This window comes from Python bivittatus, unplaced genomic scaffold, assembly GCF_059951505.1.
Source record: "Python bivittatus isolate LINGU-HERP-01145 unplaced genomic scaffold, Pbiv_v1 ctg000020_np1212, whole genome shotgun sequence".
NCBI classification, from domain to species: Eukaryota; Metazoa; Chordata; class Lepidosauria; order Squamata; family Pythonidae; genus Python; species Python bivittatus.
In genome coordinates, this window is record NW_028277030.1 from 7,177,500 (window position 1) to 7,196,768 (window position 19,269).

Genomic DNA, 19,269 nt, shown 5'->3' on the forward strand with positions numbered 1-19,269 from the left:
CTGGAGCATTTGGCTCAATTGGACTTCTACCTGCCAGGTTGGATCAGCACAGAACTGAGTTTACATCACCCATAAAAGCTATAATTTCAAGGCTTCACCTTTATTATTAGATTTTTAGAAATACTTGTAAAATTAATGTCTGGAAAACAGCATCTGGTCTTTTGGAAATTTTATCTGAGTTTACAAAGTGTTATTTAACAAAAACATGTTTATATTATAAACATAAATTGGTACATTTGCTACATGTTTCACCAGCTCTGAAGAACAGCTGTATTTATTGTTCTTCCAACATTTATTGTGTGTTAAACTGTTTAAACAAATGACTATATAAAACTTAACGTGCTAGCTCAATGCTTGTAATTCACTTTAATTTTCAAATTGCAAGAATCTTTATGCCATAGTGATAAATGCATCAAAAAACCTAGAATAATTATTGTAAAATAGTAGAATTGGCATTTGCCAGTTCTCATAATTAATTTTTTTGTTGTTGTTGTCTGCGCTCAGTCATTGCTGACCCTGCAGTGACTGCTTGGACGAGTCCTTGCAGTTTTCAAGGCAATTGTTTTTCGGAAGTGGTTTGCCAGAGCCTCCTTCCTAGAGCAGAGCCCAGCTGGCGTGCGCAGGAGGCCGGGTTTCCGTTGCTTCGCGCCCTTTTCGGGCGCACACAGTTTTTCGCGCTTACTGGCAACTGCTCCCAACTCCTTTTTGCAAGGCGCCGCCAGCATTTTTCCTCCCACCAGAGTGAGGGTACCCATTTGTCTACTCACGTGAGTTTTCGACCTGTTGGGTTGACAGGAACTGGGGAGGAAACAGGAGCTCACCCTGTTTAACGCGAAGGCTGGACTCGAACCGCTGAAGCGTCGACCATTTCTGGCCGGCAACTTTCAGCATCATTAAGCCGCTGCGCCACCGCGTCCCCCATATAATTAAATTAATATTCATTAATCTCTTATTATTATAAATGTTTATTTTTGTTATGGAGCAATATCACTCCCTCTGTAATAATTGCTTTGCATTTCGCTGTGCAGCATTCTTAAAATTTCCATTATATTAACAATATTTTGTAGTATGGTGAAGTTAATTCTATTGAATTTTAGAATGAGCAACTTGGTTTCTTCCAACCAAACACCTATTTGGTGTCCTGAGCCAATCTTTCTTTAGTAGAAGTAATCACATATTCTTTGTGAATAGAACTGTTATGGTTCCAAAGACCTATTTATGTTTATTGTGTTCCTCCAGGGACTTGCTCATGAATCCTATGGAGGATACAAATCACAGAGATTTCCCTTTTTTCCTTTCAACAAATGAACTAAAGCAATGTTATTCCAGCTCTGTCCTATGTATTTTTACTAGAGCTTAATTCCAGTGAATACACGGGGGCTTAATGCCATGAAACTGAGAATGTATTGTATTTATTCTGAAAGTTTATATTGCACCTACTTACATAAAAGGAATCAAACAAGTAAATCACCAGTAATTTTCAGCCTCTTTCTTGTGCATCAGTTTGAAAAATCCAATTTAATAATCGGGCTACCGTATCTTTGCTGCAAAAATCTGGATGGCCACGAGATAGTGGCCAAGAGCTAGAATTGACCTATCTCTTGAGTTACAGAAAAGAAGTCTTACAGCTGAGCTATGGTAGCCCTAATAATAAACAATATGATTTCATAAGAAGTAATCAAGGCTAAAATAAAGTTTGCAGATTGTTAAAACTTTTAACCAAATGCCCTTTTAAAGAACAGGTTTTTATTGGCCAGATCCCAAAATTCCTTGACTTGGGCTGATGGAATGGAAGGAAAAACATTAGGTGGGGATCAAGGGACTGAGCCCTTTGGTGTGGCTTCAGTGAACTCTGGATCTCTCTTGGCAGAACATTTCAGAAATTGGGTGCAGCCAAACAGAAGGTTCTAAATCTTATGATTTCCATCTAGTATCATAAGGCTGGTGGATGTGAAGTAGCCCTCAAGTTACAGCTGAACTATGTGGGGAGAAGACATCTAGTACACAAGCCTTTTTCCGAAGGTTAACAAACATATCTTGAATTCAGTCAAGAAACAAATCAGAAGCAACTCAGTTAAATCCAACATTAAAGTATCCACTCCATTTTCTACAAATTGCAATTTCTAGACAAATTTAAGGGCAAGCCCATTCTGAGCATATTATAGTCATGCAATCTGAATGTATCTAGGGCTCAAATGCATATTGCAAGATCTGTCTTTGTCAGGAATGATGGCAAGCCACCAGCAATTGTGAAAAGGCATTCTTTCCCAATAATATTACTTGCGCATTTAGTAAACAGGCCTCAGCAAGGACGATCACCAAACCATGAATCTGATATTTTAGAAGAGTGCAATCTCTCCAAGACAGGTAGCACACCTAAACCTGAGACAGATAGCACATTTATTCAAGAATAACTCCATTTAATCAGGATTAAAAGTTTGTTTAGCCCATTCAGTCTCTCATGGGTACCAGACAGTGAGCAGTAGTGCCTTTACCACATCCTTGAGCTGAGATGAAAATGAAAGATACAGTGGAGTATTATCCATGTAATGATGATCCGCAGCCAAATCTCCAGTGGCTTGAGGTTGATGTTGAACAGTATGGTTTCATACTGTCACCACCTTCTGGGTCCTGTCAGAAATGAGCTGAAGGTATTCTGTACAACTATTCCCAACCCTTTAATATGGCCTAGAAAGGCTTCTGCGTTAGCAGTATCATACAGTGATGGGAGACTCAGGAGAATAATTTTGCCCTTGCCCTACCTCTCAACAAGTCATCATATGAACAGTTTTCCCATTCTATAGGCTAAACGATTCTTACGGAGACTGAGTTTATGGGGTTAAGTACACGTGTAATAAATAAGCATGGTTGCTATTTGAGGAAGATTCCGTGCTTTCTTCCTAGCTGCTACATTTGTGAACGCCTCCCAAAGTGCAGGCAGGAAGAACAAGAAAGAAAAAGGAGTACCTGATTTTCCTCCTTTTTAAGGCTAGGTTTTTGACTTATCAAACCTTTCTAAAGGCCAGATCACATCATAAAAAGAAACATAAACCTACATGAAGAGCGCTGGAACTCTGAAACGTTGGCTCAGTCCTTCCCAAGCTGTCTCCTCAAATGCTGGAGATTGTGTGTCAGAGTTCCGAAACATCCTGAAACTGCCACGTTGGGAAAGGCCGCTTTGGGGGTGGGTTGTTTTTGTTTGTTTCTTTTGTTTCGTTTTCTTTAATCAAACAAGTAAGTCCTTCTTCTTGAAAGGCAGTCAAAATCGAGTTACCGCTAATTTCAACCATTTACTAAAGGAAAGCATAATTCTTAAACTGATTTGTGCTACAGATTGTAATAGGAGATCATAATAGTGCTGAAAATAAAAGTCTGGTAAGACCACACAGGAAGGGTACTGAAATGCAATATCCAGAATATTGGAAAACTCCAGGTTTGTTTTCTTCTGGGGAAAAAAAAAAGATTAACAAGGAAAGGGAATATTGAACAACTGAAACAAACAAAACAATTTGGAGGTCCAGCTGGCTTTAAACTAAGCAAATGGTGGGCCTTAACATAAATTCTTATGATAAAGCCTGTTTGTTCTCCTTTTGAAGTATTTTTTTTAATGTACTAAAAACGAACTCATTGCTCACAGTTTACTATCTAAGCACAGGAGGGAGGTAACAGCAGATTTGGGGAAGTTTTAAGTTTGCAGAAGAATCCCACTCCTCTATCTCCCTCCCCCCAAAAAGCAGAAGTTCTGTTAATATCACAATCAGAGCTGAACAAAAATGGATCCAGAATGCTGGTTGCTGAGGTTTTGATTTGATTTGTTTAATAAAGCAAAATAGAACAAAACAGAACTTAAAAGGAAGATGGGGTAGCTTATCCTATAAGACCGTATGGTTGGCTGGAACTCTGCAGAGGATATTTTGTTGAAGGCCCCATTTGTACAGTTTAATTATTTTTAAAGCAAATATACATAACTGTGCACTTCTAATAACCCCGTACCTTCAAGAAGGCATGTTTGAACAGGGAAAAAATGGCTAAATTGGTCCTGTTGAGGCTTCCATAATTATGTCCCATCAGTGGAAGTGAAGCCACATGATAGAAAATTCAGTACTGCTTAACTTATCCATTCCTTTATGCATTCAGGAAGATAAGAGATATATTAGTGATGACTAGTAAAACAGTACAGTAGAAATAAAACCGTTCTACAGTTTTATGTCATATAGCACTGATGTAAAAAATCTGGAGTTGTTTAATGGACACCAGTACAGCAAAGAAACAATTATGGTATAGTTCAATATGGAATGTTCACCATGTGAGTGTTCTGGTCAAATCCCACCTCCCACTGATATCACTCCAATGACATGAGCTCCCTGCAGGCAGTCCTGCATTAATCAGAACTGGCAGTAGGGGGGAAAGCTGATGTTTACACAGCTGTACACATGTCTGCGATGTCCGCATGAAAGTAATGTTGGCAAAGGATGGGAGGCTTATTTCAATCATTTACATGTAGAGTGTTCTGGATAAAATAATGCTTGAATAGGACTTTCCAAGAACTATGCTCAAATCCCCAGCCATGAAGCACCTTTGAGTAAATGATTGTCCCTCTGGATTATCCCTGCACTAAAATCATTTTTGGAGGGCATGCTCTGGTTGCCCTGCCACCTCACCATCAGTGAGGTGTGGTAAGTGGTTACTCAGAGATAGCCTCCCTGACTTTGGAAAGGACTTTGTTCCCAGTGAGCTATGCCTGATGCCATCTTTGTGAATGTTTTGGTGCCAAGCAATGACATTCTCCCAGATCTTTTAATAATCTGTCAAATCAGGTATAGGAGAGACCTTATTATTCATTGCCCTATTATTCATTGTCATTTAGCAATAGAACCCATAGGCTAGAGGTTAAGCCAGTTTGACTACCATAATTTATTTGGGTGAGGGAATAATCTGGCAGGAAGATGGGCCCAAGACTCTTCTTACCAGACAGATTACTTCCCTAATATCACACCTTCCTTTACCTATAATTATCCTAATGGAGTCCTTCCCAGGCATATAAACTAAACAGGAGCACCAATTATAATATAGCCCTCCTCATTCCATCTCAAAGTGGTTTTCCCCGAAGGTGACCCCATTTTTGTATTTTCCCCTTCAGCTCTGCTAACTGTTCTAGGTCTAAGCTAAATATTCCATCTAACCCTTTAAAGGCCCTAGGGCCAAGTAGAAAAAATGCCCAATGAGTGAAGTTCTTATTAGCCAGCCCTAGAAGTAATGCAGGCTGTTAATGATGGTAGAGTTGGAACAAGAGCAATTGGTGGTGGTGGTGATAAAAGTTGCTACACCAGAGAATTCTGTTGGTGCAGTTCCTATTTTTGCTGTACAAAACTGGGGATTTTAAACAAGCTGTTGTTCCCTTGCTTTCTTTAACCATGTAGCCACACAAATAAGTAGGGTGGTAGTTCATGCTGACCCTTAGCTGCCACCCAAAGTTCAGGGGAAAAAAAATAGCCTACTTTGGGAAACAAAAAAACATTTAAAAACATAGGAAACAACAACTTCTGTTGTTTGTTATAAGGATTTTTTTTTTAAAACTTTCCATTTCTTAAAAAAAGTTCCTTTGCCAGTTTCCTGTAGCTTAAGTAGCAGGTAGCAGTCATATGGACTACCAACCCACATACTAAGGAAGTTCAACAGGGTTTAATTTTTTGGGAGACATAAGCATAGTAAAAGGCAATTGGTGTATTGTTTTGGGATTCTTTTTGTTCTTGTATGCCTGCTTGTGTTTTGTAGCTACAAAAACATTTTAAAATGCTGCTATTAACTCTTGCATGAATAACATTAACATGACAATATAAAAATACATTGCCCCAGATTCTACAAATTAACAAAACCTGCATCCAAATGCACCCCAACGTTCAACATCAACAGTGCAAATGAACATTGAATAAATGAATAAATCAGGTAAGAACTTGTTTCAAATAATGAACTGTATATATAATATTTGAAAAAAGGAATATTTAAATGGTTTGACTATTTTTTAATCTTTAAGTAATTGTTATTACACACTTCAATTTCTATTCCCCTCTGTCTTAAACACTGGGATGAATAGCAACAAAGCAAAATATGCATAATAAAATCTAAATATTTTGTTATGTATAATTCCTTGAAGTTTGTTTGATCCTGACAGTTGAATGCAAACCTAAAGAAAAAAAGTATTTAAGCTCCATGCTTTGACAGATCCTAAGGGCCAAAGGAATCCCACTTTATTGAGACATTAGCTGAGATACCTTCATTTATCCTGCTGTGGTCATTAGCCAAAACTGGAATGCACTTTTATTGCTGTTGCTAGCTTTGTAGCTTCAGAATTGCTTGAAAATTAGTTCCTGCTACAGCTATACTGGGCAATATCCAATGCTTTGCATGCAGGCTTCTATGCAGTGGGATTTCTCAGTCCTGATTTAGGCCATGCACAATAGAGTGAAGGAGAAATCTGTTCCTTGGGAAAATGCCATTCTATCAGCAGAATGCTGTAACTGGTAACAGTTCCTGATAATTATTAATAAATAATTCTTAACAAATGTACATTTGACAAATTCCCTCTTTTTTTTCTTTTTTTTGATACTACTGTAATTGTTAGGATTGATCATGTCTGGACTTGATGTTGGATATATTTAATGAATAAAATATAATTAAGTAGCTTGATTCAGAATACAATACTAAGTCAGTCACCCCTATGGATTTCACTTGTTGGCTAAAACTTTCCTATTTAGAGCAGATTTCAAGGTTCCTTGTAGATTTTATTTTGCATTTCCAGAAGCAAAAAGGGTTAGGGGGTCACAGTTTCAATTAAAATTGCAAATTTGAAGGAGTCAGTGAACTCATTCTGAGGGAACCTGTTCTGCTAGTCCATTCCATGAGAAGTCGCCTCATCAGGAACCTTTTCTTTGGTTGCAGAATGTTTCAAGTTTAATCCTTGCCATTTTCAGTGGGGTTAGTCTAGGCAATACAATACAATAAAGATACAGAGAACTTCCATCTAATGGTTATCTAGATTTTTATACCGAGATTTGCCGCTTGAAACCACCTCAGTCAACTGATGTTAAGGAATGTGGAGAGAAGGCCAATGATGTGACTCAGCATGAAAATCAAAATGCCCAATAGCTACTATTTCTTTTGTCAACTTCTGCCATTGCTTGGAAAATTGAAAGAGATCAGTTCAACTGTCAGTATTTCCAACCTGAAACTCAGTACATAGACTTCTGCTATGTGATAAATGTTATTTCTCAGCTGGTTCTAAACGGAAAGTGAACAGTATTGGTTCAGATAAAGCAGCAAAGAATACGTGCTATTTGCTAACAGTAAAAGAGATGTGGGTGGGCAGAAGTGTCCAGTAGCTGCATATTTCTAAGAAAACATTCATATATGATGGGGGTTTTCAAGGCCTTTAATTTTTCCAGGGTTATGAGAAGCCATGGGCATATAGTAAAGTTTGCCCAATCACTAAGCAATACTTTAAAAATAAAACCACAACAATGAAGTCACGGTTTAATTTGTAACTAATTTTTCTCCACACCTAGATGAGAAACTATATGCTTTTACTGTATTGTCTTTAGCTGAGTGTAATATGAACCTAAAAGCAAAGAACGAAATGGAAAATATTAATAAATAATGATGTTTTGAAACACAAGTTGCTGAACAGCTACTGAATCCTTTGCGTAGAAAGGAGGGATGTCTGTGTGTGGAATACAAAAACAACATGGCTAAAGATATACATGCAGTAAAAGAAGAATCTTATGTCTCTGCTGTCCCAGATCTAAAGTTCTTTAACAGAATCTTTCTCTTTCAGTGATTTAGGGTTGCTATCTAAACTAAGACTTGTCCTACTTGCTTTTTTGCAGGGGTATATTTAGGAACAAAGAACAAATACTCTAATTAATGGCATCCCACTTATCGGTTTAATAATACCACATACACATATTACACTTTTCTAGTGTTGGGGACCACACTTTCTAATCTAGACCTTTTGTTCGTTCAGTGGTGGTGCAGACCTGCTTGGAGGAATATCAAGACTTGAAGTACTAAAAAGGGTATTCAAGGAGAGGGAATCTTAATGGGGCCAGTGAAAACCAAGCAGCCTCGCTGGTTCCAGAGTGCAACTGACAATTGGATCGGAGAAAAAGAAAACAGGACGAGGAGCTGATAGACTGGAGAGTTTTAGAAGGTGGCATGGCTTGCTGGCGCCTGAAGAGGAGCAGTCTTGTTACAGATCTCCCTCTCATTTTAGGGAAGAGGAAAGGTAAGCTAGAAATCAATGTCTTTCTTTTAACTTACTTGCTCAAGGCATGAGAAAGATTAGAGCTGCACTGATAATAAAGTGAGTTTTTTTTGTACGTAGACACATACTACCAACCAGAAGTCCTCAGTTAAAGTCAGCTTACTTTATGTATTCTTTTTAAAACGCATATGCTCCCAAAATGTGCCCCCGTAACTCCGGGGTGCGTTCTCCTAAACCGGTTTGCTAATCTGCAGCTGCAGTTATTTTGGACGTTTTGCAACTTAAACTGGAGGAACTCCTGTTTAAATAACCTCAACCGTACTCCCAGCCACAGATTTTTAAACATTTATAAAGGCTGTTAGTATGTGCCTAGGGGGTGATCCACTAAGAGGGTCCAAACTACGGCCACGTAGGTCAGCCTCGAAGCGTAAGCCTTGCCGAGGCGGAGGACAAACAGGTCTCCCTTTCGAACGCTCCACCAGCCGCAATTACTTACTTCCCCGATCCAAAAGCTTGCAACTTTCCTCAAACGGATGCTCTTCTTGCCCAATTATGACTCGGTTCGGTATAAACAACCCGCCTCTTCAGAATCCTGAAAGCCAATAGAAAAACAGCTCTGAGGCAAGGCGAACGAGCCCATCGTTTATTTTCCTCGCTTTTCATCCCACCCCTGCTGCAAGGAGGGCTTGGGTTCCCCCGCCCGCTCCGTTCCTGCCTGGTGGAATGATTGACACAACCCTCCGGCCAATGGGCGCGCTCACTCGGGGTGGACTCCAGTTCCTTGCCAATGGCATGCTCCGAGCTGTGTGTTCGGTTGCGCCGCTGGGCGAAGTTGCTGTGAGGCGCGCACCTCTGGCTGCAGGAAGGTAGCGACTGTGGAATGCGAATTGGTGCTGGGTCCTTCGGACGATCAGTGGCGCTGCCACCGCCTTCTGCTCGAGGCTTGAGGAGGGAGCCTTGGGCTTGGGCTGAGGCTCCCGGATCTGCGGTGTTGCTCCCCGGATAACTGGAATGGATCTGCAGCTGCTGCAGCTGTAGTGGGCAGCGCTAGTATTGGATGGCGTGTGTGACAGCAGCAGATCCAGCCTCACTAGGATTAAATGTGCGTGGAGCCGGAGGAAGGTAAGAGCGAGAAAAGGCGGCGGCGAGACGTCTGAATGGCTGCTTGGTTATTTTACCTTGTTGGTCTCTGCCCGTAATGATTCTCAGATTTTGGGGGTATGTCTGGTGTCGCTCAGCTCTCCCCTCCCCTCCTCCTCCTCCTCCTCCTCCGTCCCCAGATCAAAAGGCTTTGGTGCTCTGAACCAGCCCAGAGCAGTGCTGAGCGTGAGGGGCAGAGAATGAGTAACAGATCACTGGAAGAAGAATGGAAAAGGTGTCTGTGCGTTGGTGAGCAAGCCAGACAGGCGGAAACAATGACGGCGAAGTCTCTTGCAAGAGCGAGGGAATGCTCTCGCAGCCAAGAGGAACCTTTGGAGGAAGAACTCTGCCCCCTCCAGTGCATCTCCTTCCCACTTTCACTGGTGCCATTGCCCCCTTCTCTCCACCTATTGCCTGCTCTTTCTTCAGGCCAAAAGTCACAAAAATAAAATAATAAAAACTGTTCTTCTCTTCCTGCCCCCTCCCCGCCCCCCGACTCCTGTGTTCTTGGCTGGAAAGAAAGTATTGTGGAATAAGAATTGTTCCCTACCAGATGAAAAGGGTATTACTCTCCTAGGCAGCTGAAACTCAGCAATTGCCCTTACGTCTACCCTCTTGCACCACACACCCAATATAAGCACTTACTGCAAGAGCATCGTCACCCTCTTTTTTCTCCATTAGGTACAGATTCCCCTAGGAAGAGGGGTTGGGGAGGAGACAACTGTTACACCTTTTTGTCATCAGCATGGAGACAAAGAACTTCTCACACCTCCCTCTGGGTGTTCTGCTGGCAGCGCCTTAACCCAGCACTGCTGCCCAGAGATGCTGGAGAGTGGTCCTGACCTGCTCCTTCAAACATCTATTTGTGTGTGAGAGAGAGAGAGAGAGAGAGAGAGAGGGAGAATAATGCTGTTTTGGAGGATGAGGGTAATGATAGAAAAACTGATTGGTTCATTTCCAGACTGACTCGTGGCTTACATTCTTGAAATTGCTTCTGCATTTTTCCTTCTTTCGGGGTTTGGGAAGGGAGGGGGCGTGATTGCAGTGTGAACGGCGGGGCATAAGACATAAGACGTTGCTTGCAGAATCGCAATTCTGTTTTCTTTTCTAGTTTCACAATCTGAAACACACTGGAACCTACGAAGAGGAATGACGACTTCATAAGAGAACTTTCCTACAGTTGCTTTCTTTCCTTGTTCCGAATCATGATGCCCCCAGCCAATAATGTACCATTCACTTAAGATGGGATTTACCCTGGGAAAGGGATATCCAAACCATGAATCCTGAGCATCTTTTCAGCCTCTTACTTGTCCGTTATTTTTGTTAGACTTCTGTGTACATTGTTAGCAGAAACAATTCTACTGCCTTGCTCAGCTTGAGCCTTCCTACTCCTGTTGAGCCTTCAAGTGCGCTGATTCTTCTGCATCATGGCTTCAGTGTGGAAAAGACTGCAGCGTGTTGGGAAACATGCATCCAAGTTCCAGTTTGTGGCCTCTTATCAGGAACTGATGGTTGAGTGCACCAAGAAATGGTAAGGAGCGTCTTCAGTTGAAATGAGCTGCTGATGCCTGAACATCACTCTTGCCTCTTCTGCTGATGATTATAGCATCTCCTCTCCAGTGGGACAATAGGCAATTGGAGAATAATTATTCCTCTTTTGTTAGGATTGCTGCTAGAGAGTCATCATATCAAGTACCCATTAGCTTTGTGCATTTTTCTTGCAAAGCTGTAGGGCTTTTTTTGTTTGTTTGTTTGTTTTAATAGTTACCACAACAGGGTCTTGGCAGCCCCACAACTTGATAGCTGGTATCTGCCAGAGGCTGAGAATGCAATTTATTACACTCAGTGTACTTCTGACTTTGGGCAAAACATAATTCTTTTGCCATTCCAGAGGAGAAGAGGAAAAGTCAAGACTTGGCCTTGAGAATTCTCTTAAGTTATTTGCTTAGTCAGACAAGGATTCCAGCAGCCCTCGCCCAAGGAAATATAGTTTAAGTTGGCTAGCCTGTCCTGAGTAATCAGCTGCGTGAACCTAGTCTCAGATGCTTGGCTTCATTCTTGCCAAGTGGGCTTTCCAAAATACTAGGCATATGTGTTCTGCTTTTCTTCACAGAAAAAAAAGGCAGAAGCCTATCTTGTCGCTGAATCAGTCTTTTAAAAAAATCAGTCTCTTGGACAAACTTTACATCTGTGTTCTCTACTCTTTTCTGCCTTGTCAGTTTAGCAGATTTTTGACCCTTCTTCAGAATAGATCGTGTGGGAAATGGGATGGGTTGATTCGTTTTCAGATTCTTGCTGTACAGCTTACCTCATGTGCAGGATACTTAATTATTGTATTTCTGTGGCACTTCAAATTGTTCAACATACTTCTGCATGAATTATCATGTTATATTTATACCAACTCTGCAGTATTATTATTCCAGAGTTACAGATTATTATTATTAGATTTTTATCCTGCTTTTTATGGGGTAGTTTGGATCTAAAAACTAATAGCTTACCTAACCTTCTCCCCATAGAATCCATTCATAGTGGTCCTGAGTTTGAATTATTTGTAGCCTGGCCTGGTTTGGGGAAAATGCATAGTTAACTTTATCATATAATCATGGGCAAATTTATTTTCTCAGATTAGGGTATGGTGTGAGTACAGAGCTCCTTACTATTACGCATACTTAAGGTATGAGGAGTTGACCATGAATTTCCTACATAATGCAGTTCACAAAAAACTTCATCCAAGACCCCAGCTGACACTGATTCTTCAGTGAGTTTACTTACCAAAGCTTTTGCACTTTAACAAGTTCCCAGGAATTCAACAGGTGAACTTTGTTACTTTGTAGGTATTAAACCATGGTAAAAATGTCAGGCTAACCATAAGGATGACAGAGAACTTACTTTTTGCCATATTCTGTGTATATATGTTCTTTTCCACAAAATTCCTACCTTTTTCCAATTGAATAAGTTATCTTAGTATGAATTCTCAGAAGTGTTCTCAAACAGCCAGTTTCTGCTTTGTGAGAAAAGGAAGTTTCTTCTACTGTACAAAACAAGGTGCTGGCCAGTTCATTATAGAAACTGATTTCAGTGAAAATACAGGTAGTCCTCGATTTACGACCATTCATTCAGCGACTGTTTGAAGTTACGACAGTGCTGAACATAGGGACTTATAACCTGTGCCTGAAGTTACAGCCGTTGCAGTGCTCCTGCATTCACATGATCACAATTTGGGCGTTTGGCAGCCCACCCACATTTTTGATTGCAGGGGTGCTTCAGCTCCCCCCCCACTGGCCTATCTGCCCCCCATCTATGCTCCCTTGGCCCCTGCCGCCCTGTGCTCTGCTGCCTCAGCTGATCTTCACTGCTGTCTTCTTGCTTCCGCTGCTGACAAGGTGTACCCAGCTGTGGTGCCAAAAAAAAAAAAAAAAAGCCAAAAGCAGCCCCTGAGCGGTGGTGCACCAAAAAGCCCCACCCAGGAGCTTTTTGCAAAGGGGCTTTTTGGTGCGCCATGGCTCAGGAGCTCCTTTTGGCTTTTTTTTTGCAGCACAAAGCCTGGCCCCAGCCCAGCCCAGCCCAGCCCAGCCCAGCCCAGCCCAGCCCAGCCCAGCAGCCAGACTGGGTATGCCTTGTCATCAGTAGGAGCAAAAAGCAGCAGCAGTCAGCTACAGCGGCAGAGCACAGGGTGGCAGCGGTCTTGGAGTGCAGGGTGGCGAGAGCAACTGTGGTTGGGGCTGGGCTAGGGTGGCTGTGGTTTCCCAGGGCATGGGAAGCAGCCCCAGAGCTGTGTGGTTGCTTGCCGCCTTACAAGGCAGGGTGCAGGGTGGCGAAAAAGGCGGGGAGGGGGAGATAGGCAGGTGGGGGGAGTTGGAGACAATCTCTTATCTTACTGAGGGCTTGGGGCTGGGAGGGACGAAGCCTGGAATGGCTTGAATTGGTGTTGGTACTCGCTTAATGACCCATGATTCTTGGTTAATGATGGCAACTGGGACTGCTGGTATTGTGGTTGCTAAGCGATACGGTGACGTGACATCTCACTTTACAACCACATCGCTTAGTGACAGAAATTCCGCTCCCAATTGTGGTTGTAGGTCGAGGACTACCCGTTTTTCTCTTATTAGCTTAAATATTTGGGGGGAGGGTGCAGCTTGCTTTATTTTAGAGTTCAGTGCCAATCCTTACCTCAAAAGTTTTTCCCAGAGATGGTTGTACCTAAGATCCAATTAAAGAGTTGGGGAATTGAATTTTGCATCGTAAAACTTTTAGTACAGCAGTTTAGAATCCACAACTGCTTACATTTCTTCAATAAACCCATGCAGATATTATACTAATTTTTTGTTACAAACCCAGTCCACTGATTCAGCCCACATGCCTGTGTCATTATGGCTGTAGCAAATAATGTGTCTGAAGTTAATTATGAGACTGACAGGCCCCATTGAAGTCCATTTTAGCATACATACACATTTCCTATATTGTTAAATCCTCATTATACTTGGTAGAACAAAACCTGTCTTGATGTGGCAACGCTTGTCCAAGAGCAATAAAGCCATCTGTGTGAGTGTCCTTTTTTAGCATATACATTAAATATGAGTTGGATTTTCTGCTGCATTAGGGCCGTTATTGTTACCCCTGTAGAAAATGTGCAGCCTTGTCCTAGGTCCTACCTGGATATCTAGGCCCGTTGATATCAAGGGTTTTAGGTGTGCTTAGCTCTGTGTAGGATTGGGCTGCCAACTTAAACACTGCCTTGAATTTCTTCAGCTCTGTAAGAAGGAGAAGCAGTCTTAAAACAAAATCGAAACGTTTCATATGCATTAAAGTCAAAATGGTAACCACTTTCTCTCCACAAATGATGATTCTCTGCTAAACTGTGCATGACCACATTTTGGCAACAAAGTCTCCTCTTTCCTTCTGATGTTTTGGTGTTTATTTTGGTCTATCAGTGGACAGCTTGGATTTCCTAACTTAACTACTGCCTGAATTAGTGTTATAAAGGGAACAAACCTGGTTTACGTTGCAAGAAAATGTGAGCGATAACACTTTCCTTTAAGTGACAATTGGAGCAATGATTAGGAAGTAAGCCCTTGGTCAATATTGTAAATATACTTTTCATTCCAAAAATATCTGTTTAACATGTTCTGATTGTAATGTGCTAGTGTTCTAACATTCCAACAATACAATGCCTTTTTGGAGGAATAATAGGCCTTTCATAAGTCAACACTGCCAACAATAAAGTCTTAAAGAACTCTTGGGAGAAAAATTGGATTCTGAGAAGAGCTTGTTCAGAAGACAGGGATAGCTGGTGCGGATAGGGTAGTGGAAAGAAACGGGGCATCACTCTCAGGAATGAAACTCGATACTAAATGTCCTGAATTTTGACATGCATGCATGAAATGCACTCTTCATTCCTGAGAGAGATGCCCATTTGTGTTGAATTGCCCTTTTGAATATTGTTGCAGAACCTGAGAGATATTGCAGTGATCATAGCCTGTATGGAGTTAATAGGAACACTGCTGTTGCTCTGCTTTACTTCTCTTATAGTCTTTCCTCTCCAAGCAGATAAGCTGTTGGCAAAGCTTGACTTGCCTATCATAAGGGAGGAATTTTCTATCCTCCTTTTCCACTTCCATTTCAGAGTTTTCTAAAATGCTTACCTATTAAAAACAGCTGAAATTGTTGGTTCTAGGGTGAATGGTGATCTTTATTTGCTTTTTTTAAAATGGGATGTCAGCTGTCAGCTATTATCCCAACATATAAATATATTTTATAACAATCTGGAATATATTAACTTTCCTTTTTCCAACCCATTGAGGCTTAACCTACAGGTTCTTCATGAAGCTTATGAATAGTATTGCCTCAAAGTTCTTGAGAGTCACTTTTAGGCTAGAAGTGGGTTTTTCCAACCCACGAGGCCTCCCCATCTTCAACCTACGTACCTCAAGTAGTTGCCCCTCCTCCTCACAGGCATACCACCCCAGCAAGATGCTGGTAGCTTGTCCTAGGGGCATTTCTCAATCCTAGCCTTTCCCAAAGAGGAAATGTGAGAGGTAGATGGAGATGTACTAGTGTAAGATTTCACCCCAGACCTGCCAGTAAATCTTTCTTCTCCAGAAACTCAACCCCACATTCAGTAACTTTGCAGCAGTACCTTCTCAGTCTCAACGAAAGTTGCTTTATTGCAGAAAAAAAGAAGTCACATATATTAAGAAGAGCTGCCAATAGCTTAAACGCAGGTATCACAGGATTATCTCTCAATACATATGTCAGCCCCAGAGTTTAAATTCCAAGTATTTTCATCATGCCCTTTCACGTTAACTGGCCTTTTGGCCATCCTTTTCCTGGCCTTGAAAGTAGGAGACATTCTGTTCATGTTTAAATAACAGTTCTGTGAGACTTGCAAACCCTTGGTTGTTGCCTTGCTTTCCTGCTTCCTACCTTTCCCTACGCACAAGGGAACAACAATAACAACCATTCCCATCAGCAAACTACACCCATAGTTCCCCAGTCACACCATCTACAATTGCAACCTTACCATTTTTACAACATTTATGACTTCTTTTTCATTTTTTTTTCTTTGTCATTAGCATTTGTAACATTAATGTCAATTCTACTCTTTAACTATTACTATCATTCCCTTACAGGTTCCCTTACAGATCTCTAAAACACTCTTTCTGGTATTTTGTAGTTTTCATCCTAAATAATTTTATCCACTTATGTTTAATCCTTTTCACTGTTTTCAAGGCTCCATATTTAGCCTTCTTCATCCACTTCCAGATTGTTTTATTTCCACCAAAATCACTCATTTGATGTTAACCATTCTTGCTTTTTTTGATTACCTTTTTTGGAGCTATATTTTCTCTCCATTCACATTGTACAAGATCTGTCTTATATGCATCTTTTTCCTGTCTATGGCCTCCTTCACTTCATCATTCCACCAAGAATCCTTTTTCTTATTTCCTATTAGCATAGCTCCACATGCTTCTTTGGCACTTTGAAACAAAATATTTTCCACTCTGTTCCAACCAGCTTCTACATCCTTCTTATATCTGTTTTCTGTTAATTTTGTGGGGATATTAATCTTGACTCATTGTGTTCTTGCTAATTTTACTGTAGTTTCTTTCACCTCTTTCTTCCTTTTTTCTGTGTCCATTTTTTTCTGAGGTTGCAGTTTATCTTCTAGCAGAAGAGGACAGCTGCCGACTCCCACTGTTCTCCCCTGCTTCAAACGATACACCTAAATTGAAATGAACTCCTAATTTTTAAAATTCTATTGAGATCTGTGAATAGACCCTTTTACATATTTGTTTGCATGATTGGCCCTCTCATTAGGCAAAGTAAGAAACCTGAAGTTACAGATGCTTGGGGTCAGGTGGGGACAAATGAGGTGTTAAGAAACCATAGCTGTATATACCATGAAGTTTTTCTGAATCCCTTAAAATAGCCTGCTGCCTTCTGGTCATGTTGAAGATGTTCCATTATTGGTGTTGGAATCCACTGCTTTGGCATATGGAGTAATGAGAAGCAATGTTCCTTGCCTCAAGCTGCAGAATGTCATAGGCTGATCATGTGCCTGTGCTACAATTTGTAATATTCATTTGATCTAAACTGCTTGCATAAAACATTCAAATTAATTGATAAGGTGCATTTTTACTGATCATGAGTCAATTTTTCAGTTCACTGTTGTTTCAGAAATGTTTGTGGATAGAATACCAAACTCATGACTATGTCTTCCTTTTTTTTCTCCTTTTCCCCAAACCTTCCTTTCCACTTCCTTGGCAGTTCTGATGACTCAGTAATAAAACGTTTATTGTGCATAAAATGCATATTTGTGCTAAGATGCAGATGTATTGAATAAGAGTTGAATGTCTGCAAAATAACAGTGATACTCGTGCTTAATGAAAAGTGTAGTTGCTAACAGAAGATTTTTTCAGTAGCCTGCCCCAGGCTTGGTGCTCTCCAGATATATGGACTGGCTTGGAATCCTGAGAGTTTTATTGTGCATGTCTGGAGAACATAAAGGGGGTGGGGTGGGGATAGTCTGGTTTATTTAATCATCTGTGGGAATCAGATGATGGTGGTGGTGGCGGCGGCAGTGGCGGCTCTGAGAACTGCAGGAAACATGATTGGTGAAATGGTGATATTACCACAAATGGAGCAAAAAAAAAAAAAAATCACCTTGGGGGGGAAGTTGAGGGGTTAACCTGCCAAATAAGTACATTAGACCTCTGTTTTGTGCACTAAAAGTCTCCAAATATGAAAACAAAAAATCAAAAGCAGCTGATATTTTTAGAGCAAAAGAAATGAAGGTAGTTCTTCCATCATGCACTCAAAATAGCCAGGCTTGCCCCTGAAGTTGAGCAGTATCATCTAGAAATTTCCTGGGGGTGGAAATACTGGGCTTGGTATTGTACGCAGCCTATTACAGGTATACATGGGATATGTTAATACGTAAGCAGTAAGCAGTGGAATGAAGAAGGCAGGAGGTGACTGAAAAGATCTGCTATGTAATTCTGAGTTGTGCAAGTTGAGTTAATGATAATAAGTTGTTGCCCATCTTTTGATGCTTGTTGGCTGTGTTTAGGGATTAGTGAGTTTGCAGGTCTGTATCTTATGCATCGGTATGGAGATTGGATGACAAATGGATTTGCCATATCTGTCTGAAGTTGACTGGAAAATGAGGCTCTGAAGTCTGCTAGGAATTGATTCTTCAAACTCTGAACTTTGCTTTAAAGACATAAACTGTGCAACCAAGTGCTGGGGAAAGAAGATTTGCATGCAAAAATATTGGTGTATCTTGAGTTCTTCACAGGTTGAAACATTGCCTGTACTGATTCCAGTAATAGGATCTTGTGAATGTCTGTCTGTTGCAGAGGCTCTGAATTTTTTGCATCAGGGGCTTCTTGGCTCTTAGATTTCAAAGACATAAAACTTGAGCTTTTAGAGAGATTGGCTTTTGTTTTCAGAAAACCTCGTCAGATTGTATCATTGGGCACTTAATGTACTCAGGCTCATCAGATGGTTCTACTATATTTCACCCGCTTGGAAGAAGGCAATGCATTCACTAAGACATTCCTGGAAACAGAGAAATTCCTTACTAAGTGGGTGCCACTTCCCCAATTCCCCCCATTTTTCAAATATATTGGCGAGTGCATATTTGCCTCCATTGGAATGTATTTTCTGCTTTAACTTAGCATAAATTGTAACATTTCTCCTATATAGTGAAAACTAGGCATGTTCCTTTCAAAGTGTCATATTTCTATATAATTTGTACCTGATTGAAGGTGTTGTTATTACCTGAAAGCTTTCGGCTTCTGTTTCCTTTCCTATGATAAGTGAAATAGTTGATAAAGAGTTTTCATAGGCTCCCTGATTAAAGACAGTAGATGATACATTTTATCACATACCTGAAGGCCATGTGTAGTTAAGGTAAGCTTGTTACATGACAGGATAGAAGTATCAGTGAACCTCCTTTCTGCCTAACCACAGCTTCCCAAGGCCGTTAACAATAGAGCCTAAAATAAGCCAAGGTTAAGTAGTCATCTGGATTGTCTCAGTATCTCACACCCTGCAATTCTAAACTATAAATTGTGAAGTTGCACTTCTAAGGATACTTACTAATAAGCTAATGAAAATATCTCGTAGTCTTTTCCCTATCATATCCAATCTCACGTTGCCTCAAAATTAATTTCTAACACCACCAGAGACTTTTCTCCAATCATCTTTTTGACACGGTGTTAAAATCATTTCTGTTTGACAGCTGTCACAGATACCCTGTCTTCTCTCCACCAACCCATCTCCTACAAGCTAGTTATTTTTCTCTTTGACACAGCAACTCCTTCAATTTGATCTCATATTGAATTCCTTAAGTTATTTTGGTGGGT

At 40.7% G+C, this 19,269-nt stretch overlaps 2 protein-coding genes across 4 annotated transcripts in view; one reads left to right on the plus strand and one right to left on the minus strand.

Moving 5' to 3' along the window:
• The window catches only part of TMEM17 (transmembrane protein 17), a 50,976-nt gene extending 42,070 nt beyond the window's left edge, over positions 1-8,906 (minus strand). The window contains exon 1 of the mRNA XM_088134005.1: positions 8,757-8,906. The gene's annotated coding sequence lies outside the window, so the exon portion shown is untranslated. The remainder of the gene's footprint in view (positions 1-8,756) is intronic.
• Positions 8,907-9,082: 176 nt separating this feature from the next.
• Positions 9,083-19,269, plus strand: part of EHBP1 (EH domain binding protein 1) — a 251,880-nt gene continuing 241,693 nt past the window's right edge. For all 3 annotated transcript variants that reach the window (XM_088133990.1, XM_088133981.1, XM_088133985.1), the window contains exons 1-2: positions 9,083-9,382; positions 10,512-10,931. In XM_088133990.1, coding sequence (XP_087990116.1) covers positions 10,828-10,931 — 104 coding nt within the window. In that variant the 5' untranslated portion in view covers positions 9,083-9,382; positions 10,512-10,827. The remainder of the gene's footprint in view (positions 9,383-10,511; positions 10,932-19,269) is intronic.